This window comes from Phyllopteryx taeniolatus, chromosome 7, assembly GCF_024500385.1.
Source record: "Phyllopteryx taeniolatus isolate TA_2022b chromosome 7, UOR_Ptae_1.2, whole genome shotgun sequence".
NCBI lineage: Eukaryota > Metazoa > Chordata > Actinopteri > Syngnathiformes > Syngnathidae > Phyllopteryx > Phyllopteryx taeniolatus.
Genome location: NC_084508.1, coordinates 10,192,961 through 10,219,705, shown reverse-complemented (window position 1 = coordinate 10,219,705; position 26,745 = coordinate 10,192,961). Strand labels below are relative to the sequence as shown.

Here is a 26,745-nt window from a genome sequence, read left to right as displayed (position 1 = left end):
AAAGAAAAACAGTAGAAAGTCGCCTGCTGGACATCAATAAATCCACTAGAAAAAATTACATATATTGCATAGTTTCTACCTTATTTTCCATTGGCCCTGTGACTCTACTTGTATGTGTTGTTGTGGCTCCTCAGGGCTCTTGTGTGCTGAACAACCACATGGGCCTATATTGTGTACAATTGCACAAGTACTTTGTGTTGAAGAGAAGGTGTCCATCATTGGAGACAGGCAGCAGGTTGTCTTTATACCTCCCAAGGCTAACCGGATTTAAAGGAAACAACTAGACTCAAGTGACACTATAATATAAAGCTGGGGTCACCAAAATTGTGGCTGCAGGAACCAGGTTGTCCCCAAGGCCTGTTGTCAAAATAAAATACAAAATATCTCACCAGTGATGGAAAATTGGGATTTCCGAGGAATATTGTAGAAGTGCTACTTTTCAAATGTAAACACTTGGAGTAGCAACAGTGTTGCCAGTAAGTTACTGTACTTAAATATTACAGGAATTTACTGACAGCAATCGCTTAACACCCCTTGTTAAGGTAGGTCCTTCTTTTGGATTTTTGCAGAAATGCCACAAAAAGCCAAAGAGAAAGTGTTGTGTGACTTTAGAATCATATTTAGTCGAAATTATGATTTTTGTGCCACCTCGAGGACATGCGAATTTAGAGGTCCCGCGCGACCCGTTTTGCATCCCAATTCTAACTGCGATGTTGCAAAATGCAGTTCTCCACTAAAATAGATGGCTCCCAAAATGCATTGTATATTCCTGGCCCGGCATACTGACCCCCAGCAAGGTCTTGGTAAACAACTTGTGCATAATTCTGCCATTCTGCATGTACAAACAAAGAAACTAACCCAAAGTGAAAAACGCAATCTCCTCGGGGAGGTAATTAAAGTGTCCTATGTGATTAGGACTGTCACGTCAAGGATGGTGGCGTAATGTTCCTCGGCGTGTACTGTGTGTTCGTGTGCAGGTTACTGTACTGCGCATGCCTGTGGTGCCCCGGCCTGGGCCTCAGATCAACGTAGGTGGCGAAGGAGAGGTGTTGGGAGACCCTGGTGTAAGCGGGTAGAGGAGAGGAGAAATGCTCAGCTAGAAAGCGGACACGTGTAATGGCAGTTCCAGCTGAGAAAACACAAGCACCCGAGGAACACTAAAACCTGAGGGGTGAAAAATATGCGAGCCCTGGCGATAGGTCGGATTCCCCCACCGTATCTAATTCGATTTTACAAACTGCAAAAAAACACGCTGCTGCTGCTGCTGCTCTCCGAGCACTCGTGCAAATATTTCAATTTTTTACACTTCTCTTTTTTTTCAATGACTCAGAAACTTTTTGGGCCTTTTCCCAAAGCACATCTGCTTTTTACTTCGTGTATATCCACAAATACTGGCTGGGGGAGATTATTTACTCAAATGCAGATGGGGGAGGCGTCGATGAGAGCAGCGTTTCCCAACTTTTATGGCGCCAAGGCTCATATTTTACACGAATACGAAATCTCACAGCACACTACCAAACAAATATCACAAAATCAATATATACTGAATTAAAGTGCTTGTGTTGGTGGTGAAAGCGTATTCAATTGTTCTGCCTGTCACTGTACATCGTTGACATAGATGGGTGAACAAAGATACATTATTTGTAGTGAATAAATGATAATTGAACGCAAGTGAAATTGGTTCTTTTTACCAATGTGGTTCGGAATCACTATTATAGGGGAGGCCATTATTTGCGCACATTTTTTTGGAAATATTTTAAAGTAAGAGTACAGTGGTGCATTGAGATACAAGTTTAACTTGTTCTGTGACCATGCTCATAACTCAAAACACTCAAATCATCTTTCTCCACTGAAATGAATGGAAACACCATTAATTTGTTCCGGCCTCTCCCCAAAAAAAACGAATTTTGTCATGTGTATTTTTTTAAATAATTAAAATAGCACTATAGTATTGTACATTATAAAAACATACAGTAATAACATAATGAAATGAACATTTTAGATGGTGAACCAGTTCGTGCATCGTCATTAATTTATTGACATTGTGCGGCTCCTAGTGTGTGCACCTTGGCCACTTGGGGGCAGTATAATACAGCTATACATAGAGAGAGAGGAGACGCTCACAACTCCTCAGTAAGCTGCAGTAATACAGGTAATTTTTTTTGCATAAGATAAAGAATCTATGCCTGAGACTATTGTTATATTAATACCTACATGTGTTGCTCCATGTTTGTGTTCAAATATCCATTACTTAAAAGGTTCTAACATTGTGACAGCGATGCTATTCTTGAGCCAGTCTTTGGCATTTGCCATTGTTTGTTAGCATTAGGCTAATCAGAGTTTCCTATGCGAAAGCTATGTGATGTGGTTCTTTAAATGCACAACCTGTAACTCTTTTTGTTTTACGTTGACTTTAACAGTAAACTTCAACTGGGAGAGACGGCTGAAATACGGCTCGGATCTCAAGACAATATGCAGTATATTACAATTTATGTCAAGTAAAACTGTCATTTAAAACACAATTAGGATGGAATGTAGAGTCCCGTATAGCTGCCCAGAACTTAAACTTGGATGCACACAACATTGCGGCGCGTTCACCAATCAGTCGGCAGAAGAAAATACACCGTCTCTTTTGTAGCCTTGTGCAAGGGACACTTTTACAACATGGATTTACATTACAGTATACATTTTAATTCATCTGAGAGACTTACATGCCTCAGTAGGTGCTGCTGTTTTGGTTAGAAAAAGACTATGAATGATCTCATGGGGGGTGTGGCACAGAAGATAAGAGTACGCCCTTAAACCAAACCTTAAACCTTATTATTATTATTATTATTATTATTATTATTATGTCTGCACCAGCGACTGAGAGGACATTGTCTATTACTGAAAAGGTTAACCAGAAATGTATCAGAAAAGGCTGCGACGTGGGGTCAGATTCGATATTTGTCTTTTTTTCTGTACTGCTTATTTCAATTGCAGCTTCAGGAGAGTTAAAATGTTTGATGTTGCACTTGAAATAAAGGGGCAGAGATGACGCGAAAGCAGGGGGGGGGGGGGGGGGGGGGAAGACTTTGGGTGCTTCATGCAAAGCAAATCAGGTGCCTGAAATTGCATTGATGCTTTATATTGGAGGGTGAGTCTTGCTCTGCAGTCGTTAATATTCATCCAGCATCGTTTCACGCATGCATGGAGGCAGGGAGGCAGGGAGGCAGGGAGGCAGGGAGGCAGGGAGGCAGGGAGGCAGGGAGGCAGGGAGGCAGGCTGCAGCAGGGCTTGGTGCTTGCCTGGTGGTCCACGCAGTCAGGTCTGGCAAAGACATTAGAACGGGGAGTCCCATAGACAGCCCTCACTTCTCTAAATAAACATTAGTCTTAAAAAGTTTGGCCTCGCGACCTCGGCATGATCGCGTTTCACTCTGGATACAGTCCATTTTTATCGCGAGGTTTGCCTCCTCTTGAAAACACACGTGCGCGCGCGCACACACACACACACACGACACTTTCACGCTGGAAAAAAGATTAGATGTCAATTTAAACAAAGTTTCGTTTTCACTTTTCTTAGGGAGTCTCAACAATGACGTCAGTGTCTTTAATTGATCGTAAATGACGTGCTATTTACTATGACTCATCGCTGTACAGTTTAAACAGACAGTTTGAATTCGCGACTGATGAAGTAATAATTAAAAAAATGTACTGTGTAAAAGTTTGAATTTGATATCTTTTAAAGACCATTTTAACATTTCTCACTGACTATTTTTACCTCCTTCTCGTTAAATATTCCCTGTTTTCGTACACGGTCACAAAACATCTATTGGATAATGACGTTGTTGTGTGTTTGTTTGTTTGTTTGTTTGTTTGTTGTTTTTTGTTTTGCATCGCAGCGTGAGCCTAATGTCCTCACTAAAAGTTCAAAGGGAAAGTGCAGTTAAATAAACGCACGACTGTGTCACGCGCGCACACGCGCACACACACAAACACACACATGCACACACAGATCATGTAGCAACTGCACGTCTCTTTATCAAAAGTGATGGAGGAGTCCAAAATGGTGTCAGTGATACGAATTTAATCATTGCAAATGAAGTGCATTTTGAATAATTGTACTCGCATATAAAAGCTTCATATGAATTGTCAGCAAAATGTACGACAATCATATGCTCGTTAAAATGTATAATAGTCCAAGTCTCTCATAAGTGACGATTGACATTCCACATCTAAAATTGTCTACATTGTCAACAGTCCCACTTTTAATGCTGATTTGCGTTATTTTGTATTTGTTATTTCTGTAAATGGTTTTGTTTGCAGGAAAATCTGCAACACAACTCCAAAATAAAATGTCAATACTGTACATGTGAACCTTTGATACAACCTTAGAAACGACGCGTAATTTCAATACAGCATCGTTAAAGGAAAATGTGATTTTTTTTTTTTTTTTTTTATGTATTAATGTCACATATTACTTTGACAAGTTGTTGGCTCATAGAATGAATCACCTGCTGATATTGAGGAAGTCTCGTGTCCTCCTCGTCTATTATTTTTCCCCCCCCCCCAACTGCAGGTGTTCTCTTTACTCGCTTGTGTCTTCCAAAGTTCATATTATGTTCTGGCACATGGGGGAGTTGACTGTCCTGGGCTTTATTTACACATTCTACATTAATTAAGCGCGGGATTCCTTTGTGTGGTGCAAAAAAACACGGAGTCTGCTGGTGAGCATGATGAGCGCGGTGGTGGCATAGTGGGAGGGGGCAGGGGTGCAGCGATTTATGGAGCCCGACCATCTCATAACGCTCACAAATGGATTTTCCCTTTACAGTGATAATGATGCTCAGTTCGGGTTTGGACACAAAAATAGAGGTATCGATTGAATAATGTGGTTATTATAGTGATTGCGGCTTGCCTCCCTTGTGGAGTCAATTAGGGGAACCAAAGTATTCGGAATAGCTCTCAGTATGTAATATGTAACATATTGTACAATGAATACCTCAGACTTACTATTATTCTAAAGCCAGGATTTCAGTTAGTAGATGTCGTTATGGTGCAGGTGTGCCTAATGAAGTGGGCTATATTACATTGTTTTATATAAAGCATTGATTTAGACTCAAAATTACGGAAGCGTATTGCTGCCACACCAAAAAAAAAAAAAAAAAAAAAAGGTTCACTATCATGTTATAACGTGATACTTTTCATGTTATAACGTGATATGGTTCACGTTATAGTGTGATAAATTATACGTTATAATGAATGATGAATGATTAATTTCATGTTAAATCATGATAAGTTTCACGTTATAACGTGAAACGGATTATGTTATAACGTGCAACTTTTCACGTTATAATATGAAATTATTCACGCTATAACGTGTAATTTATCACATTATAACGTGAAACATATCACGTTATAACTTGATAGTGAACCTTTTTTTTTTTTTTTTTTTTTGGGTGTGGCAGCAATACGCTTCCGTACAAAATTTGTTTAATTTGTAAAAAAAAAAATAATAATAATAATAATTTAAAAGAAAAGAACAGAAAATGTTAAAATAGCTTTAAAATGCAGCAGGCCTATTGACATCATTACCAAACATAGACACAGAATCACACACACGCACACGCACATATGCACGCACACACACACACACACACACACACACACACACACACACACTGCCCTTGTGTCCTTCAAGTCTAAAGAAGATGTATCGATCAGAGGTACAAGTGTATTGACAAGGTGGTGAAAGATTTGTGCTTAACGATTTTATTTAAGCCCCCTCCTGTCACACGCTCTAAAAATAGCTAACGGTATAAATATACATCATCGTATATATCATAAGAAATCTTTGAAAATATTGACCTAACGAATAAAATGATGCATTTGCTTCCACAGCGCATATGGAAGCGGTTAGGGTGGGGGCGGGGGTTGAATAAATGCACTTTCGGAGTGATTTGGCTGTCACGTCACGCATCGCTCTTGACTATTCTTTGAGACAACGTCACGCAAAATGACGAGCGTCGCGGTGGCTAAATAAAGACGCGCTGTCTGTCTTCTCTCTCCGTGGGGAGAGCCGGTGCGTGTGGGTGGTCCCGGTGTCAAACAGAAGCGTGCAGTTGAAGTGAAGACAAAAAAAAAAAAAATTAAATTAAAGACAAGATGGTCGCCGGGTGTACGAGTTGTTTGTTGTGGTGTATTTTCCTTCGTTTTTTTTTTTTTTTCCCAAGAAGAGCATAGGTCTATTTCTGCTCGCCGTAGCCTGTAATCTTCTATCGTGCGTGTCTGAATGAGACTCCATTCGATTGTGCTCTTCTGTGCGTGCTTCCATTGATGCGCTCACAGTTTCATGCAGAGACTTTAATGGACGGATGATGCTCATCATCCGTCCAGCAGAACTTTAGGAGAGTCGTGCACAAGCAACGGCATTTTAAGCACACCCGTACGAGTCTTATGCACTGCATGGGCTCCAAAATCAGGTTAGTGGGAGTTAAAATATATATATATATATATATATCCGTTTATCTGAATTCAAATCAGAATTCTAAATTCTAAATGTATTAATACTAAATTCTGTGGGGGGAAAAAAAGCTATTTTTCTTGATGGGAATCATTTCATGTATTTTGCAATAAATTAATGTATTCTCATCAGTACTTTATATGATAATGTTTGACAATGCATGATTTTTTTTTGTTATATACATATATATTTTTTTTTCTATATTGGGACTTAATCTTATAAATGGGTAAGTCCAAGAGGGAAATGAAAACATCAGAGGTGCTGTTATTTAAAGAGATCCCACAGAATGCTCATTGTAATTAAAATACACTGTAAAAAATATATAAAATGAAGGTTCAGTTCTACATCGCACCATCGTACATCGCGAGGGTTCTTTAGCTCTTTTCTGGTAGTTCTATCACACCTGAAAGAATATCAAAGTATTGGTTATCATCTGTGTCGAACCTTTTTGGGGGGCTTGAGAACCGACATACATATAATATGAGAGGTCTTGTGTTTTAAAAGAAAAATTTAAAAATCGACAAATAATCATAATTAAATTAGACTTCAAAATGATAATAACAGTAATCATAATTGTTTTATTTTTTTTTTATTTGACTTTGATAGGGAAAAATGTTGCTCACCCTGCATTAACATAACAGTATGTTTATTTTGGTGGGGAACTACGCGCTGAGAGCTGTTCCTAATATTCTGACTCTATCACGTACTATCAAAAAGTTATTGATATGGATATATCAGTCCAAATGTGAGCTATTATCGTTTTCAGACAGCATTTTTTTTTTTTTTGTACGGAAGATATATTAACATATACACAGAAGAGGCTACAAAATAATTTTTCCAAAAAAGGCGTTTTTTTGCAGAAAGCAGCAGCAGCAGCAGCAGCAGAGCTGTGCACGGACTAAACGAAGCATGTTGTTGCTTTTCGTTTCAAGGCCTTTTTAAAAGCAGACATGACGTCATCCCTCCCACGCCTTTCATCCTCAATAATCACGTGTCAAAACACCCGCAAACTAATTTGTCCGCGCGTTTGCGCACAAAGCAAAAAAAAAAAAAAAAAGCCTCACATGCAGCCTCCTTCTGTCCACAAACATGCTCCGCTCTAAAAAGACAACTGGGCCTGTTTTGGGGGTCCCCCGCGGCTTCTTTTCATCCGTGCTCCGAGACAACACCGATGACATGAAAGAGGCCCCTGTAAAACCGAGGGCCCTTTGAGAACATTGCTTTTCAGGCTCCTATGCGTGTGGCTGTATTGGGTCGGCCAAAGCGGGACCCCTCGCTGTGCGTGCATTGAGTCCCCCCCACCACCACCCCCACTCCCGGGCCGGGGGTCCGCGCTGACAACGTCAACAAACGGCCCCGCGAGGAGAATTAGGCTGGATTAGGAGCCCCAATGAAAATGCTGCTACAAATTAGCAACGAAAGCCCCCTTAATTCTCTGCACAAAATCTAAAGGGCTGATAGGGATATTGTCCACTTTCGATTAGAAACCACCAAGTTTTGCTCAGTGCGGAGTTTAAGGCCCTTTACAAAAGGGGTCTTTTGGGGGGGGGGGGGGGGGGGGGGAAGAAAAGCAAGAGCCACACACGGGGATGAATGTTGCCCCCCAAGCCGGTGAAATCCAGCGTCGTGTTTTTGACATATTTAAATTCAATGAATGAAAGCCCCCCCCCCCCCACACACACACACACACCATCCCCACCCACCCTCCTTCGTTTCGAATACATAATAATATTACAGTTAACATGAAACCGTTCTTCCAATGAAAAGATTAGAAATAGATTTGTTTTTCCTGCACACATTTTTTTTTTATTTTTATCATTACAACCAAAAAAAAAAGAGAGAGACCTATCATAAACACTTGTCTTTTTCTATAATTGGTAACACATGACATAAAACTGTATGTGAAATACAACCATGAAACAAGTTTGAATGGAGGTAATGTGCTTTTTTTTTTTTTTTTAAACCAACAACAAAATATTTGTTTTTAAAATAATCACTATGTACAGGAGATTCGGGGGGCGGGGGACGGGGGGGGCGATGGGGTTTTTCTTTTTCTTTTGAACGCACCTTCTGCATGTGCTTTTCTAAGTTAAAAACCTGAGTTGTCTGTGTCACGTGCCACCTATGTCGTCATTAAAAACAAGCTCTCTCAAAATGTTAAAATCCCCCTCCTCTCGGTGACACACTTAACTTAACAGGGCGTTATTTGGCGTACAACACAAAATGGAGGCCACGTTAATGCATGTTAAAATGGATCACTGTTTCATCAAATGCACCTATTTACAAAGCATAAATAAACCCTCTTATGGAGCCAAAACACAATACTTTTTTTTTTTTTTCCCCCCTAATGCTCAGCGTACCTTCACATAGGACAAAACCACATTTGGCTTTTTTTTTTAATTCAAGTTCAGGGCGTTTTTTTTTTAAAATGCTTTTTGTTTTTTGGGGTGTTTTTTTTTGTTTTGTTTTTTGTTTGTTTGTTTGTTTGTTTGTTTGTTTTTTAGAAAGGGCAAGTGTTCAAGTTTTTGCTGGCAAAGGTCTGCCCGTGCGTCCCGGGCTGTAATAAGTCTTGCGACAGGCTCAAGTGGTTGGAAGCGGAGGCCAGGGCCGGGCTGAGCATGGCCAGGATGTGCGCCTGGCCGCCCGGCTGCGCGCCGTACGACGACGCGGTGGAGTTGGCCGCCGCGCCGATGATGTTGTCGATGGAGAACGAGGGCCGGCTCGGGGCGCTCGAGTCCGTCTTGAGAGGTGCCAAGGACGGGTAGAAGGGCTTCCTCAAGTCGGCGCCCATGGGCAAGGGAGGGGGCGCCGCGGGGAAGATGGGCGAGGGCAAGGTGCACGGCACGTTAGGGAACGGGAAGGAGCCCCCCGTGTGGGGGTGGTGGTGCGGGTGGTACGGGTTGTGCGCGGCGTGGAAGTTCTGCAGCTGGAGTCCGTAGCTGTATCCGTACGGGTTGTATCCGAACCCGGGGAGAAAGCCTCCGGCGTCCCGCAGGATCTCGTTGCCCTGGTTCCTCTTGAAGCGCTTCCTCCTGCGCAAGAAGCTCCCGTTGTCGAACATGTCCGCCGAATCCGGGTCCAGCGTCCAGTAGTTGCCCTTGCCGGGGTTGCCGGGCTCCCGTGGGATTTTCACGAAGCAGTCGTTGAGGGAGAGGTTGTGCCGGATGGAGTTCTGCCAGGCGGGGAACTTCTCGCGGTAGTAGGGGAACCTGTTGCTGATGAACTCGCAGATCTCGCTGAGGGTGAGGCGCTTCTTGGGGCTCTGCAGGATGGCCATGGTGATGAGCGCGATGTAGGAGTAGGGCGGCTTCACCAGGGCGCTTTTCCTCGCTTTGTCGCCCGCCACCGTGACCGGCGCCGGCCCCCGTCTGCTCCGCCGGGCAGTCGGAGCTGCTCAGGCCCGGCGAGGACGCCCCTTCCTCGGCGTTCTGGGAGTAATTATCATCGGAGTCCAGGTTGAAGTCGTGCTGCGCGTACTTTCCGTCCTTCCCGACCCCGACCACGTCAATGTCCACATCATCGGACAATGCAGAGCTGTCGGACATATCCGTCCCTAAAGTCATCCTTATTGTCCTGCACCCCCGCCCCCTCCCCTCTCCTCCTCTGCTCCTCGAGAGCCCGACAACACTAGAACCGCACCAGAACTTGGCCGCACTCGTGTTCCCGAGCACTCAACGCACACATGGTTCTAGAATCTATCAAAAGTGAGAGAGGACCAAAAAAAAAAAGAAGTAATGACCTGCAGCCTTTGACGTCTTCCGGAGCTGTGGGTGCGCGAGTTGTCATCCAGCAGGAAACTTCTGCTCTCCTCTCTCTCCCTCTCTCCCCCCCCTCTCTCTCTCGCTCTCTCGCTCTCTCTCTCTCCAGGCGTACAAGTCAATCGCAGATCGCCGACCTTCCTCCGATCCGCGACTTCCCTCCTTTAAAATGTCACGTCGTATCAAACGTTACTTTTCAAAACTCACGCGAGAATGAGCACGATCGTTTGCAAGAAGGTCGGGCGCAGGAATCCCAGCCCGAAAGCGTCACGCTCGCCTCGGCTGCTTCCTTTACGCATTTATAGGAGCACCCTGCTCACGTGATCTGTGACTCGCTGACACACACACACACACACACACACACACACAGGAACTGGAAAACATTTACATATCATAATTTAACGTTGATATTTTTATTGTCAATTAAAAACGCAGGACCAAAAAAAAAAAAAAAAAAAAACGATTTGGAGTTATTCGACATTTCACCATCGTTTTTGAATATTTCAAATCTTTTGGGATGAAATGTATTTTTCTTCATCACGTTTCCCATGATTGACAGAAACACAACAACCATTTGATTTTATCATTATTATTAGTTCAGTATTAGCATCAAGAGTATTTATTGCAAGTAATTACTGCATATAATTGGTATTCCACATCTTGGCTCTCTCAAATTAGATGTCAATTATCTTGTGCAATTAAGAACCAAAATACGTCCATTTGTCCAATGTTCCATTATTATTATTGTGAACGACAATAATACCAACTTTATCTTTTTAGCCTTATATCTTGAACATAAAATCTTCCAATAACGACAAAATATATTTTTTATGTTAATAATGTGATTAGCTGTTTTAGTTATAATTCCTTTTTGTTTTTTATAGTTATTAATTGTTGCTGCTATAATGAGAGGCCAATTTAATTCCACGCCTCAGGGCTAACAGGTAAATTGCAATGTGACAATGATGGTTCAGGCAATGTTTTCTTTTTTTTCTTTTTTTTTTAAAATAAATCACAGTATTCGTTTCTTGTTTTTTTTTCTGTAATCTTAAAGTTTAATGTTAAAGCGAAGGGCCAGTAGACGACAATTTGTTTTTGTTTTTCTGACTCCTCATACGGCCCCATAATCAACTGCATTGTTGACGTGTTGTGCTTTTACATCATCTTAGAATTTATACAGACGACAGCTAAGATAACATATTATTACATACTATTTATTAATTCAACAGACGGGTGAGTAAAGTGCAAGACTTCATATTGTACATATTCATCCACAGACAAATAAATGTAAAAAAAAAAAAACAAAAAAAAAAAGGCAAGTGCAGGTAAAAATGGTGGAGTCAAAGTGTAAGTGACAAACGCCATCTTGTGGCCATTATTGTTGGGTTAAAAATCTGAGAAATGCATCGGATGCAAATGTGGTGGAAATAAAGATTTTATCCCCTGCTGCATTTGTAAATTGTCTCAATTACAATTATGATGCAGAATACCTGTCAAAAATGCTAAACATCCCAAATTAAATTAAAAAAAAAAAATAATTGTATTGAGTGAAACACATTTAATAACTGTTTTGTTTTGGGATCAAATACTGATTTCACGCAATAAAAAGCACAACATTGCATAACTTTGATACAGTGTTGTTTTTTTTTTTTTATAAAAGCATTCTTTTTTTAAAATCAGCAAAATAAAGTCCCACAAATATCAAAGACTGTGAATATCTTTAACACACACAGACACACACACACACACTGGAACTTGACCAAATATCATACGTTAACGGTAATGTTTTTTTTGTTTTCAAGATTTATTTCCAAATGACTTTTGTAGACTTTATAATAAATGACAATTGCATCGTTTTGACTATATGTAGTTTAATTGTTGACTCTATGTTTTTACATTTGTCATATGATGCACAGTACATATGACAAATCATGAGAGGACAACAATCCACATCTGTCTGTTTGTTGTTGTTGTTGTTGTTGTTTTTTTTTACACTTACTTGTGAGGTTAGGGCGTCCTCTGCTGCTCAAAGCCAGTATGTCAAAAATGTGTCTGCAGTGCAGTGGATCCTCCATGAAAATAACCAAAAGTGTTAGCGCCAGCTCTCAGTATGATGCAATGCGTTTGTACACCACTGCAAAGTAGAATCACAATAATAAAGATGTTGTTTACTGCTTAGAACACAGCTCTCAAACTGGTGGCCCGGGGGCCAGATCCGGCCCGCCACATCATTTTATGTGGCCCGCGAAAGCGAATCAAAATTGCTCGTTGTGTTCTTGTGTAATCCCATTGAGATATTTGCAAACATTTTTTTTTTGTTACCAATCCCACTTTGAAAAGAGTTGTAATCGTCGAAAAACATGTATTTATTGGCTTCTGATTTCAAAACTGGTTATTCATCAATGTGTTTTGTATACTGTATGTAATTACAGTATATGAGGTAATCTTTCATTTATATGGGTTCGCACTTGTAGCGGCCCTCCGAGGGAAGTCATAACTACGATGTGGCCCGTGACAAAAATGAGTTTGACACCCCTGGCTTAGAACATCACCTTCACAGTTCTGAGGTTGGGGTTTGAATCCGGGCCTTCCTGTGTGAAGTTTTAATGTTCTCCGCCCATGTTCCAAAAATATGCATTTTTGCCCCCTGAAGTTATTTTTTCCTCTGCTCACTGTGCTCAGAAAGCAGTCGTGGTGAACGATCGTAAATGTTAAACTCCATTGCAAATCCTTTTGCGTGTTGTAGACATAGGTCACCAAGCACAGACTCCGCGATTTGGCAATTGAGAAGGGGATAGGGTAACGACTGTTTGTGTTGCGCGTTCTCAATAAAAACGACGAGAAGAGTTTGCAATCGCCGGGGTTAGCAGATAAATAGTTAGTCTATCTTATTTCAATTCTTCTGCAACTACTACTACTCCTTCCTTGTATGTTCCGTCAGTCTGAATAACCTGTGGCGCCATGGTGCCTCCCACTGGTCAATGTCGGTACTATGCTAGACTTCTCGTTCTGAGGAGAATCGCGATTGTCGTTGTGTTTGTCGTCTGGATTACACTACACCAGTGACGGACGGAACAGGGCAGGGCAAACCAGGCGATTGCCTGGGGCCCCAAACTGAAGAGGGACTCAGGAAACGCCTGACATTGGCCCATATCAATAGCTGTTGCTGGCAAAAAGAAATAAAACAAGGGGTTGAAGGAAAGACAAAAATGGGATAGTGGTAAGTGTGAATATCTGTTACATGCAGGAGAAAAGTAGTGAAGGCCGTTTGTCCCAGTCTCAATATGAAGAATCAGAAATGTTTACTGTGCGTTTGCTTGTATTAGCAGACCCGCTAATAAGCAAGTTGAGACTTTATTCAGACAAAAAATGATCATTTTGGCCTCTTACTGCATATGTGGGGTCGCTCACATTTTAAAAATGATGTTGACGTGGTATGAAAAAACAAAGTCCTTGTCGCAGGTTTAAACGAATCCTCCGCTGCACAACGCACCCTTCACTCAAGGGATGCCATTTTTGGTCAAGAGGTTTGTTTGTATCTCTTGCACTTTGATAGATTTATTTACAATATTGTTTATTTTTCATGTGATAGAAGCATATAGAACCGGGCGGATTACAGTCAGAAAGAAATACAAATATTAGCCTGCGATGATACTGCAGAGTGGCCAGTTCAGAAACCTGCTACCTTCCATTATAATTTCCTCTGTTTTGATTTTTTCCCCCCGCCCCGTTGAGATGAATATCACCGTTTAATAATCCATAAACATACATTTATCAGTTATGATAATTACGCAGAATATGCAAATTGCTGCTTCATGGCGGAAGTTTTAACTGGTTGCTGTTTTCAGGAATGATCCTGTCACGGCTGCAAAAGTCAATAACTCAGTACAGCTAAAATTCCAATATAACAAATTCAATTACAGCAGCCGATATTTATTCAATTGGACATTTTTAACGTCTAAGAGATTTTGAGTTGTAAGGAGCCTGACATATTGCAGGATTTGTGTGGCTGGTTTTTTTTGGATAGCTTTTTGGGGATGAATAATGTTACATTGATTTTGTATTTATTATAAAAATATCCCTCAAGAAGAAATTCAATCCGCACTCGGCTGTATATTGCAGGCATGCCACATATTCTCGGACTGTAATATAGTGACTTATTTATTCTTCAACGTGTTATTTGTGCAGTATACTTTTTAAAATATCGCGTAACCCCCAGGTTAATAACTAATTAATCCAAAACATGAATATCTTATATTCTATAATATAACAATAATTATGTGTAGGCTACATAAAGTATAATGAAACCGTCATCGGTACAAGGCCAATTTAGTAAAAAAAAAAAAAAAAAAAAGGCATTTATTTCAGACTACTAGACTGATAAAAAGTTTTGAAAACAAAGACATAATTACATTCAAACGTAATGAAAACACACACGAGGAAACGTCATGGAATGTGTCAAAAATATAAATGGCTTGGAAAAAGTGGAATGTTTGATCGCAAGGCTTGATCCTTTTCCAGTCAAATTAGTTATGCTGAAATATTGATGAGGATATGTGATGATTCCCTAGAAGAAGGAAAAAAAAAAAAGTCAGGCTGTCACATGTATCGCTCCAGTCCCGGTGCAAAGTTGGCCTGCCTCATGTACGAGTTGTTGTAAGTGTTCATGGGGCCCGAGAGGCCCAGCAGCTGCTCCGTGTGCTCCGCGCAGGCGCTCGGCCGCAGAGCCGGCAGAGAGAGCCTGTTGCTCGGGCAGTACATCTGAGAGCTGCCGGGGGAGAAGCCAGACTGGGCCATGCCGGTCAGGTTGGGAGGCGAGGCCGGGGAGGAATAAGGGTAGGAGGGGATGTTGCTGTTTCTGCTCAACATGTTGGCGGACTGGTTGATGGTTTGGGTCTGGAAGCAGGCCGAAGGGTCAGCCCCGGTGACCGAGCAGCTGGAGGTCACGGCGGCCAGGTCGCCCGCGCTGAGGCACTGCAGAGCTTGCGGGTTGAGTTCCCCCATCGTCTGGGGGCTGATGATGTTGTCGATGCTGAACATGCGGGGCTGCGCTTGGCACACCCCGGCGGACGTCTGGTAGTGATGCAGCATGGTCGGGTGCTGGGACGAGGCCGCGAGCTGGGGACCGTAGCCGGAGCCGGAGCCGGAGCCGGAGCCGGAGCCGATCCCCGCGTACAGGTTGTTCGCATAGGGGGGCCTGCCCATCGGGGTGGGCGTGAAGGCGCTGGAGCTCTGGATGTAACCCGGGTAGGTGCTCACATCGGTGCGCTTGAAGCGCTTCCGTCTCCTCAGGAAGCTTCCGTTGTCGAACATGTCCTCGGCGGCGGGGTCCAGAGTCCAGTAGTTGCCTTTCCCCGGTCTGCCGGGCTCCCTTGGAATCTTGACGAAACAGTCGTTGAGAGTCAGGTTGTGACGGATGGAGTTCTGCCACTTCTTGGAGTTCTCCCTGTAGAACGGGAAGCGCTCCATGATGAACTTGTAGATGCCCCCCAGGGTGAGCTTCCTCTCGGGGGAGTTGGCAATGGCCATGGCGATGAGGGCGATGTAGCTGTAGGGGGGCTTGCCCCGCTGCACCGGCCTCTTCCTGCGGCGGCTGCCGGTGGGCAGGTGCTCCTGATCCGTCTGGCCCAGCACGATCCCGTCGTCGGCGTCGGGGCTGTTCACCCGCGGCTCCGACTTGATCAGGACGCCGTCCTTGGAGCGGGCCGCCTGCAGCATCAAGGGGGGCAGCGGCGAGTCCAGGCTGACGTTGGGGGACAGGACCACCGGGCTGACCTCTGCGGGAGAGTGCTGCGTCTCGGCGGTCATGTTGCACATGCCAGAGTAGTACGAGTAGTTTGCCAGATTCATAGAAGACGAGGAATTCAAGAGTCTATATTGGAAATAGGTTTTAGAGCTTGTGTAGTGTCCTCCTGTATTGGGCGCTGGGTGTCATTCCAGGTGAGATGCAGAGGCGCTGACAGTTTTATAAGGGGGGGGGGGGGGGGAGCAATGACGCAACTAGCTCCCTGATGACGAGGTTGCAGCTGCACAAAAACAGTTGTCTTTTTTTTTTTTTTTTTTTTTTGGTACATTGTCGCCTATCTTTGGGCATATAGTCCTTATAGAAAACAAAAATGCATGTGATGTATTGGCGTTTGCATTATCTGGATTGATATGATACTGAAATGGTCAGCACTGGCAGATACAGTCCTTCACAATGACTTGAATGCAAACATCCCCTAAATAAAATGACATCAACATATTGAAATGGCTTTAGAAGGGTAATGGCGAGAAAAGAGGTATTCATTTATCAGTTTGTATTGTGGAGTTGAATCGTTTTTCTTTCTTGTTTTCGCAAAACGTTAAAGAAATTACTCCGCGAAATATGCTTTCACACGTAAGTTTATTTGCTGCATTAAATATGTTGTTCGAATAACTTAAGGTAGTAAATTCACCCCAAAACTGCCACATTTGGAGTTAGTGTATCTTTATTTGGTTAATGTGTGTCTTTAAACAGGAAATAACAGAAGAAAGTGGTAAAATGCTCTAAAATGTGCTACGAGATTAAAATTATGATAATTCTTTTCGCTATTTTCATTTGTTTTTACATTTTGCCAAATGTTCTGTCAATGAATTCCCTTTCTCAAACCATGCATACGTATGTTCTACATAGAATACTCAGGATTGTGTTAAATTAAGCTACTTAAATATGTACAATATTTTTCCATGATCGCCTCATAACGTCCTGCAGTCTTTTGGAAAAAATACAAATTCAGTTCATCGAAAACATTTGCCAAGGATTCAAAACAGTACATGATTAATACTGCACATATGGGTGGATTTGTGGATTTTTTTTCCGTCCAATGTTTGATTGCCTCAGGTCACTGGACATCGTTAGAAACTAAAAAAAAAAACAACAAAAAAGCTCTATGAAAAGCTCGTTGTGTTCTCTTCATTATAGCAAATGGGGGCATCTTGTGAAGTAGAAAGTACAATATCGGCCTGTGAGAAGTGATGGAACGTAAGAATTAAGTAAAGTAAAATAAGTGCTACTTTGAGGTCCTTGTCACTGTGCCGTTCTCCCAGCATGGCGGCTGTATACTCAGAGCAGAAACAACACTCGCAGAGCTGCTCTGTGCTACTGCAAACTCGACGGACAATACGGCAATTGAAAAATAATAACAAGCCACTGAAAACAAGCAATTGAGCTATCAAAGCTTTTGGGGAAGAAAAGTAAATATCCCTCCATTTCATTTTCATTTTCCGAAAGTGATCATCAAACAGTGTCCTGGTCGGAAACCAGACGTGTTGTCTTTCGGATTTTCAAGTGAAAACACGGTTCTGCACACAACTGATATGCAGACAACAGCCTTTAAATGCAGCAGTGCAACAACACTTCTAATTGATTATTTAAGCAGATGCAGGGATGAAGATAATTGCTGGGGATAAGAGGAACTTGCAGGGCCAAGTCTGAAATCTGTGTCAATATTTCACCGATGAGGGAGAGAAAACTCATAAATTCACAGCTTTTTTTTTGCAAGTTTAAACAATATTTTGACTGTCAAACATAAATCTAATGTTTTGTAAAACAGCGCAAAGCCAAATTTCAGAAACTGGCCATCAGTGAGTAAAGATCAGTTGTAGAAGCGCCATTTATTTGTTAGCAGTATAAGCAACAACAAATTATGATTTGTTTGTTTAATCGGCTCCACCAACACAAATAGTCCAGCAACTGCTTTCGTTAACAGTGCAACCACTGAAATACGAGTCTGTCAACAGTCAACAGTCACTTTTGGCAGCTGACTTTGGCAGGTAGGTTTGTATCAGCTTTCTAACAACAACACTGTTAAATATGTTGTTTCGCACAACCAGTGATGTAATGCAGCATTTGAACACTATCACTAGCCAGCTAGCTATTGACCTAACTAGCAAGCTGCTGGTGACTCGAAGATATTTAACAGTTGTATTCTTGTTTTATTTTTATTCATTTTCATTGTTTGCCATCTTTACGCTCGTCTCCAAAATATTACCACCGTGTGCTGTTTTAACAGCACAAGTGCAATTGTACTGTGGCTGTGTGTCGTGGTCTTCGTGTTTAATCCTCGCTCGAGAAGGACTAAATGCCTTGACAGAGCCAGAGGAAACAAGCTCACAGGGATAAGGTTTACTTACCGTGTTTTGCCTTAATCACCACCATCCAGCTAATCTTACAATCAGGGCGATCTAGCCTTCCCCGTACTGTACTTATCAGAAAACCAAAAATCATAAAATTATTTTTCACAATCGACTGGCAGTGATAGTAGCTAACTGGTCTCTGATCCAAGTTGCCCCATTGTTCGCTTCGTAGAAGAGGCTGACCAACAGTGGTGATTTTTCATCGGCCTAATAAAAACTCACAAAAAAGTGTCAATTTCATTTAAAAAACACCTTGGTTTTGTAATACGAGAGTCCAGAAAAGACCCCTCTGACAGTCACTTCTGTTTGACCCAGCTTTGTATCCACTTTGCCTATATTTGGCTAAGACCGCCCCCTTTCCTCTGATTGCTTGCCTCCATGTAGAAGAGCCACTTGTGAGCGCAAACGTGTTTGATATGTTGACAGGGCTAGCTCGGGAGCGGAAAAGGAAAGTGGAGATCTTCGCGAGTGATGAAGATAAATCTCGAGAACTTCAAATGACCTGATTTCAGGCCTCTCAGCAGAAGAAAAACTCTGGAACTTGGGAATGCATGGATGATTTTAATTCATATTTTACATGTTTACTGAGGCATTATAGAGACAAGATTACGAGACCAAATACTAGAACAAGTTGGGCTGGCAAAATATGTGCACTTTAAAAGTCCGAGTGCTGTTGTACTGTAAAACAGCACATGTGGAATGACTGTCGTTCAATTAAATTGCTTGGTTGGACCTAACTGTTGAATAATGGTCAGTAGTTGGATGGACCAGAGAGAAATAGCCAGTGTTGAGGTGCAGAGAGGTATAGGGAGGCTCTGGAGAGGGTGCTGTGGGAGGGGGATTAGCAAGAGGGCTTCGGGCCCCGAGGCAGAGGGCCCGTTTCCTGGTCTGAGCCCCTGTTTGTCCTGGCTGACCTGGCAGCTCTGGGGGCAGATCCTGCTTGGATACAGTCCTGCTCCCACGCCTGTCTGAAGCTGTTAGCCACTGGCTGTGAGTAGCTAGCTGGGCTTAGTGTTGTCTGACTGAGCAGTGGTCGAGTTGGGAGGGGGTCCAGTCATCTCTGGGGGGGTTACTTTGTGTTGGCGGACCCAGGATGACGGGAAGCGGGCACCTACAGTGGAGCAGTGATGATGATTAATGCCTTTGAAGTTCTATTCAGTATGTACAGTATTGCATTGCTGTATGATATTGGAGCATATACAGTATGGAATGAGAACACAAAATCGCCCTTATCTGAATTCATTCTTCCCTGAATCCATAAATGTCATAACATTGCTTCCATGATGCGGTATGCTTTGGATGATGAGCTTTTCCTTCGCTATATTTATTTTCCGATCATTCTGATACACGTTGACCTTGACTTACCTCTCTGCTTTTTGCACATTGGAGACGTTATCTGCCAAGGTCTAATCTGGGTTTCCTTTTCTTGAATACCCCCCCCCCCAAAAAAAAAAAAAAAAAAAGCGATTTATTACCCAATTTATTTATTTATTTATTTTTTAGCCATTGCAGCATGTTATGCACTGTCATGAATATTTAGGCAGATTTGGCATATTCATTATAGCGACTTTTGGATGATTCATAAATGGCAGTAGAAAGACCAATAGATCAACGCTGAGTTCATTTTAACAAATGGCACTATTCTTTTCCCGAAAAATAAAATCCTTTCCGGTTTTGTAGGGCATATCATGCAGTGTCATGACTGCTTAAGGTGTTTGGCATATTGTAGTCACTATGCTGACTACCAATACAGATGGTTGCAGAAGGACCAGTTGAGCAACTAAACAGCTAAACAAAGGGTATCTGTTTGTTTTCCAAGAAAAGGTGTTTTTGTTTGTTTCTGTTTTTGAGGAATCACAGCATGTCATACACTTTCATGATTAATCAAGGTGGTTTTGCATATTCATGGTAGCGACGACGAGATAAATGGGACAGATGGGAGTAGAAGGATCAATGGAGCAACCCTGAGGGAAACTAAACAAAGGGCATCTTTTTTTTTAAAATGAGAAAATCCTTTTTTGTTTTCAAGGTATCCCAGCCTGTCATGCACTGTCATAACTATTCAAGGTGTTCTTGGCATATTATATTCACTATAGCCACTGTGTTGGTTGCAGAAGGACTAATGGAGTAACTCCATGGTCAACTCAATTTATAGACATAACAGCATATTGTCATGAATATTTCAAGGTCATTTTTGAATATTAATTTTTGTGACTACTCGACAGGTAGATAGACGGTTGTAGAAGTAATAATTGAGCAACCCTGTCCCTTTATTCTTTCTGAGCTTTTTGCGCATGTCATGCACTGTCATAACTATTCAATGTGGTTTTGGCATATTATATAAATTAACAACTACGAGTAGCTAGATGGTCGCAGTAAGACTCCTAGAACACCCCCAAGTTAACCTAAACAAAGAGCATCGCTTGTTTTCTGAGAAAATAACATTTTCTCTTTTGGAGGCATCACAGCATGTCGTGCAGATTGATTATACTTCCAGACCAGACTCATTCGATTTCGAGAGATTTAATTTTGAGTATTCTTCCAAAAAGGACACTTTGACATGTGATGAGAACTAGAAGGATGCGTGAGTGGGGTGGACTAAAGTTGCTGAGTTAACACTTGGAAGCCACTCATTCGCAAAAGTGGCTCCAGGGAACGAGGACAGGATGGGGGGGGGGGGAGGTGCATGAGAAAAAGAGGGTGAATAAAAGAGTGAGAGACAGAAAGAGAGTGACATGGGGAGAAACACACGCCAGAGCGCAACCTTTTCTTGCTCAAGCTCATCAAGTACGGGCCAGGGCTCCTGAAAACGCAGGGATTACCAGGGGAGCGGGGGCTGCGCTCGCCTGGGCCGCCTCTGCTGGCTCCTGCACTGCACGCTACACTGCCCTGCTAAAGCACTGCCCATGGTTCTCACCCATACACACACACACACATAGTCATGCTTGCTCGTATGATGCACGTTTGTGATTTGCAAACTTTCACACAGTTGACAGAGAGCCATCACGGACACTGTGCTCACCTCGAAAATTTATAAAAATGTTCACAGCAAAACTATATTTGATTCTGTTAAAATTGAATTTAATGGAGCAACAATACAATTATAATTTTTCCTGCTTGTGTGATCTATTAGCCTGACATCTTGTTGCTAGGCAGATTTCACAGGGCTCAATCAAAACTGCACCATACGTCAATACGGTGTCCTCCCGCTATATCGCATTTCACATTTGCCCTTTTTTAAGTGCTTTGTTTTTCTCTGTATTTTTCTTCCCGTATACACACCCACGCAGAAGCTGCTGTCAGCCACAGCTCACCCCCAGCCACTCACGCATTCTTCATTAATTTGGCCATTAGTAGTGTGGTAATTCACATTGTAACAGCCTAAACAGTCACTCTGCGATAGATAACCATTTCTGGGTGTAGTCCGCCTCTAGTTTTAGTTAAGCTTATTCCTAGCATGTAAGAAATTCAACTACACAATTTAGAAAAAAAAAATACAAAAATGGAAAAAAAAACAACTCTCGAAATAATGAAATCATAGTTAACATGCCTGAAAATGATGGACCATATTTGTAAAATATAATAGTATACAGTACACCAACTGGAAGTAGAAATCCAGGTCTTCCTAAACAATTGTCCATTGTTTCCTTGTTGGATCCTTAACAGATTATTTACATAAATACATGTCAACATATTGTATATTCACAATACTGGATGCAGCATGAAGGTAGCCACTCTGGATGGATGGAATCCATTACATTTTGTTACAGATCTAGATAAAAGTGTTCCTCAAGGAATTGTCTTTTATCAGTTAACATTATGAGACACTACATTTTTCTACATGAATTTCCCAGTGCCTGATGTCTTAAACGTAATGATAATCTTCAACCATACTGTATGTGGTATGTATCATGGTGTACAATTTCGAGCCAATTCAAAGGATTGTCCGGCCTTGGCGGAGGTCTACAGTCTACTGAGCGCGATTGCACCATAAACACAGGTACATCAACGTTTGACCTCTACTGACACTGAAGATGTACTAAGTCGTCTTGTCATTTCTGCTTGGACAAACACCTCCAGGTGAACTCCTCTGTGACCTCCAACAGGCTCCAGGATCGTCCGCGCGGAACGAACGTCCGAGTGAGGAAACGTCGGTCCGGGATAAGCTGTCCAATTACAATTTTAGGAAATGAGTGCCACGTGAATGAGGTGAAAAAGAAGGCTGCGGGCCAACTTGCCAAGGCTGTGATTAGGGCCTAACTCTGAGGTTTTGTGCCTTTCCAGATACCGTTCCTTTAAATTCCTTTCATACATCCAGTCATAGTGTAAACATTTCTTAATGGATTCCATTTCTGAGAATTCACTGGGAAAATAATTCCCAGTCACAGCAGGTGTTCAGAAATACAATAAAACCCCATCAAATAGAACACAATACAGCAAAAGCAATAAAATATACTCGATCAAAATACAATAAAATGCTAAATACGCTACAGTGAAACAATAAAATAAAATATAGTATAATACAATACAATAATACACACAAAAATGCAATCAAATAAAACTAAACTGCACAGTAAAATTCAAGACACAGCAACATAAAATAAACTACAAAAATAGCAAAACACAATTAAATCCAACAATAAAATCTAATTCAATAAAATTCAACAATAAAATAAAAGAAATTATGTAGTGTAATGGAACAAAATAAAATACTATAGAATAAAACAAAAACAAATCAAATGCACCAAAGTGCAATACAATACAATAAAACACTAATACAATACCATAAAATACAATAAAGACAATAGAGTAAAACAATAAATTAAAACCACAGAAATAGAATTAGAATTTCTATTGTCGTTGCAGTGTACAATGGCCTAATGAAATCAAATAAAACAGTAAAATAAAATACAATAAATAAAATACATTACAATAAAAAGCAAAATAAAATTCAATAAAATAAACAATAAAAAGTCAAATAAACAAAACAAACTAAAATGCAATAAAAAATACAATACAATACAGTAAATCAATTTAAAATCCTGTACAATTGAACATAATAAAATAAAACAAAATCAAATCGAATGCAATCAAATAAAACAATAAAATACAATAGGGAGGGAAAACCAATGTACAAAATTTCAGCGTACAGCTAGATCCACAAAAATTGAACTGCTACTACTTTCTGAATCCACTGTAAATGACTAATAAAATAAAAACATTGGATAAATGCATGAACACAACAGCATGTGCTTCTGTGAGATGTGACGAGATCCGCGTGATGTGGTAGCGCTCCGACATAAATGCCTCCAGTTGTTTTTTTCCCCCACATAAGGCAGGCATTCCTGGAAGGCTATGTGGACCAGACGAGCAGACTGGGCAGTGATGAGTAACTGCTTTACCGCAATGGGAGGAGGAGCCGGGGCATGGGTGTGTACTATTTAATCACATTCAGCCACAGGTCACTTTATTAGGCACACTATGAAAAGCTCAGGATAGAAATCGGCCTTATATATGTCAAATGTATTTTATAAATAAACAGTAAGTATATTGCTAATACCTGAGCATAATCTTTTTAAAGGCAGGTTTTCCTTTATGGGATCTTAGTATATTGTGCAGGTGTAGATGAGGTCACAGTGACACAACAAGTAGCTTTTTGCAGTGGTTCTGAAACTGGGGCCCTGGACCCTCAGGGGTCTGTGAGCCATGACTTGGGGGTCCGCAGTACTGTGTACAGTATGTGGTATCTTTGGTGACTGCTATACCTACATAGTCTGTACTTTATTTCTTTACATTCTCTTTTATTATTATTTTTATAGATTTTACAAATTAGCTGTGCTATTGTTCTTTATTAAAACCAGAACACAAATATTGTGGTGTATTTTTTCAGTGGCTGGAACAGATAAATGGTAATTCAATTCATTTTAAATTGGGGAAATAATTTGATAAATTGAGTTATGAGCTTGGTCATGGAACAAATTCAACTCCTAAGTCAAGTTACCGGTGTAATTTGATTTATTTGAGTTTGGTGGAACCTAAACAGGTCATTAATATTTAAATTGAGACTAAAAAATGTTTTTTTTTAAAATCCATGGCATATAGGTAGTAAGGTTAGGATGATGATGGGGTCCTTGGGGAAAAAATTCCCCTGTAAGGGGTCCCTGGACCCCAAAATTTTCAGAATCACTACTTTATTGGACGTCACAGTTTCGGAGCAAGGTAAGGGGGTGTTGAAAAAAAAAAAAAAAAAAAAAAAAATCCAGACAAGGACCTTCTTTCAGTGACCTCATGTCTCCTTACGCTGCTGTCTTTGAGTATGCACTGTTCACTCTTCTCCTCACCCACTCTCTCTGACTATGTCTTTATACACCAGAGAATAAAGTAAACAACCCAAGTCTATTCAAATATTATAATTCAATCTACAAGATGTCACAGAATATAAGATATTTGCTTTGATTAACTGTGCTTATTGTCACCTCAAAGCAGAAATGAGTCTTGGTGGCATTGGTTGGTGCTGAGAGATGGCTCGGCCTTTACACAAAGGGTCAACCTTTAATCATTGAAATTCATTAAGTTGTGAAAGGTCAGGATGAATCCAGTCCCAGAGACTCTGCAATGAGTGCAATTCATCGTACACGTCATCGTCATGTCATACAGTGTTCCTCAGTTATATCGCAGTTTATCGTTCGCACCTCCGCTGTATTGCAGATTTTAAATCTTTTTTTTGTTTTGTTTTACAGTATAATGTCATGCCCTCACATGTGGGAAAGAAGAGCCACAGTCACCAATTCACTTTGGAGCTGGGAGAACAGTAACAAAATGAGCACGCTCACGCTCACGCGGCTGTTGCCCACCAGGCACGTGCATACATAGCCACTTGCTGGTGCTCAAGCACCTGGCCTTTTGTCCTGAGTAAAAAAAATGCCTTTTTGCTGCAGCCCATTTTTCTTCATTCATCAATATTTAAAAGAAATATTCCCCTCTCTGTCATCATTTTCACCCAAAGTGTTTTGAAATCTAACGAGCGTCTGAGTCTTTATAAGAATTCTACATATGATCTCGCCTTGCACCCCAGGCCCACGCTTCTTCTTCCAAAAGCCTGTCATTTCAACAGGGGTGTGTTGACTTTTTATATACATTGTAGCCTCCATTCAAATCCTTTTTAATTGTCGTATAATTGACTGTGTTGTCTGTGCCCTTTGTTTTGGCCAGAGCCCCTGACCCCAAAAATGTCTCTGCACACGTCTGTCGGCCACAGCTCCCAGCCGGACATCACACGCCACCCTACACTACAATTCCAATACAGTTTATGCTTTGTGGTTTTTTTTTTGTGTTCGAATACATTTACGATGAGCATTTTCATAAGTTGAAGTGTGTTTAAAGTTTAAAAAAGTTATTCTAGATTTGTCTTTCTATCACAGATTCTCATCTATTGCAGGCGGATCTGGAACGTATGCCCCACAACATACGGGGTTCACGATACTGTACTTACCATATCACTGGATACATTACCAATATAAGTCTTACATGGGACTATTCTTAACTTCTGGGTGCACTTACACTCATTTTTTTTCATATCAATGAAAGGGTTATAGGAATCCTTTTCCTCCAGACTCCTCCCAGGCCACACCCGCTACCTTGCCATTGTCTCTCGTGTTGGCCGAGAGCAGCTCAGACAGGCGGGGATCACCACACAATTTGTTCGTTAAGACTTTGTCTTAAGTAACAAAAGTCTCTTTGCCATTGTCCATTGTGGAGGATTTTGACTTATGGGAGCTCATGCACATATTGGATCCCAACTATCTTATACCTAATGGTCGAATGATTATTTGAATAATTGATTACTTTGATAGCGCGATTTGAATATATATAAATATATAAACAGTATTCAGTGTTTCAATTAGTATTGAACCATTTAGCGATGCAATTGGCTGGAAAAACCTCAGTGAATCATGGGGTTTCATCTGCCCATCACAATTAAAAAAAAAAAAAAAAAAAAAGAAGTTGCAGCGAAATTGGAGGCGTAAACAAACAAACAAACAACAAACTCAGGAAGCGCAAGAAACAAAAGCATGGACTCTTGGTAACATGGGGGGGAGTCCAGCTTAGGACAATGGGTGGTTAAAGATGTGACAGGAGACAAGACGATCTGACACAGGACAGGCGTATACTATAAACAGGAGAATGGGACAGAAATCCACTTCAGGCGAGATCACTAAACCTGAAGCTGGAAGAACTGAACCCATTTTCCAAACAACTTGATGAAGTGGGTCAAGTGCTTCACAAAAGCTTAATTTGCCCGTTGCTAAGTGGAGGCAATCACCAT

The 26,745-nt window shown here is 41.3% G+C and overlaps 2 protein-coding genes across 2 annotated transcripts; both read right to left on the bottom strand.

The window, feature by feature from the left end:
* Positions 1–8,915: 8,915 nt before the first annotated feature.
* Positions 8,916–10,545, bottom strand: foxd2 (forkhead box D2). Its single transcript, XM_061780489.1, is given in 2 exon segments — positions 8,916–9,856; positions 9,858–10,545. Coding segments are annotated over 2 exon segments (1,062 nt in total). The 5' UTR covers positions 10,068–10,545; the 3' UTR covers positions 8,916–9,004.
* Positions 10,546–14,626: 4,081 nt separating this feature from the next.
* Positions 14,627–16,178, bottom strand: foxe3 (forkhead box E3). The gene has a single exon (XM_061779576.1). The coding sequence runs from the start codon at positions 16,110–16,112 to the stop codon at positions 14,862–14,864; it is 1,251 nt and encodes a 416-aa protein (XP_061635560.1). The 5' UTR covers positions 16,113–16,178; the 3' UTR covers positions 14,627–14,861.
* Positions 16,179–26,745: the final 10,567 nt, after the last annotated feature.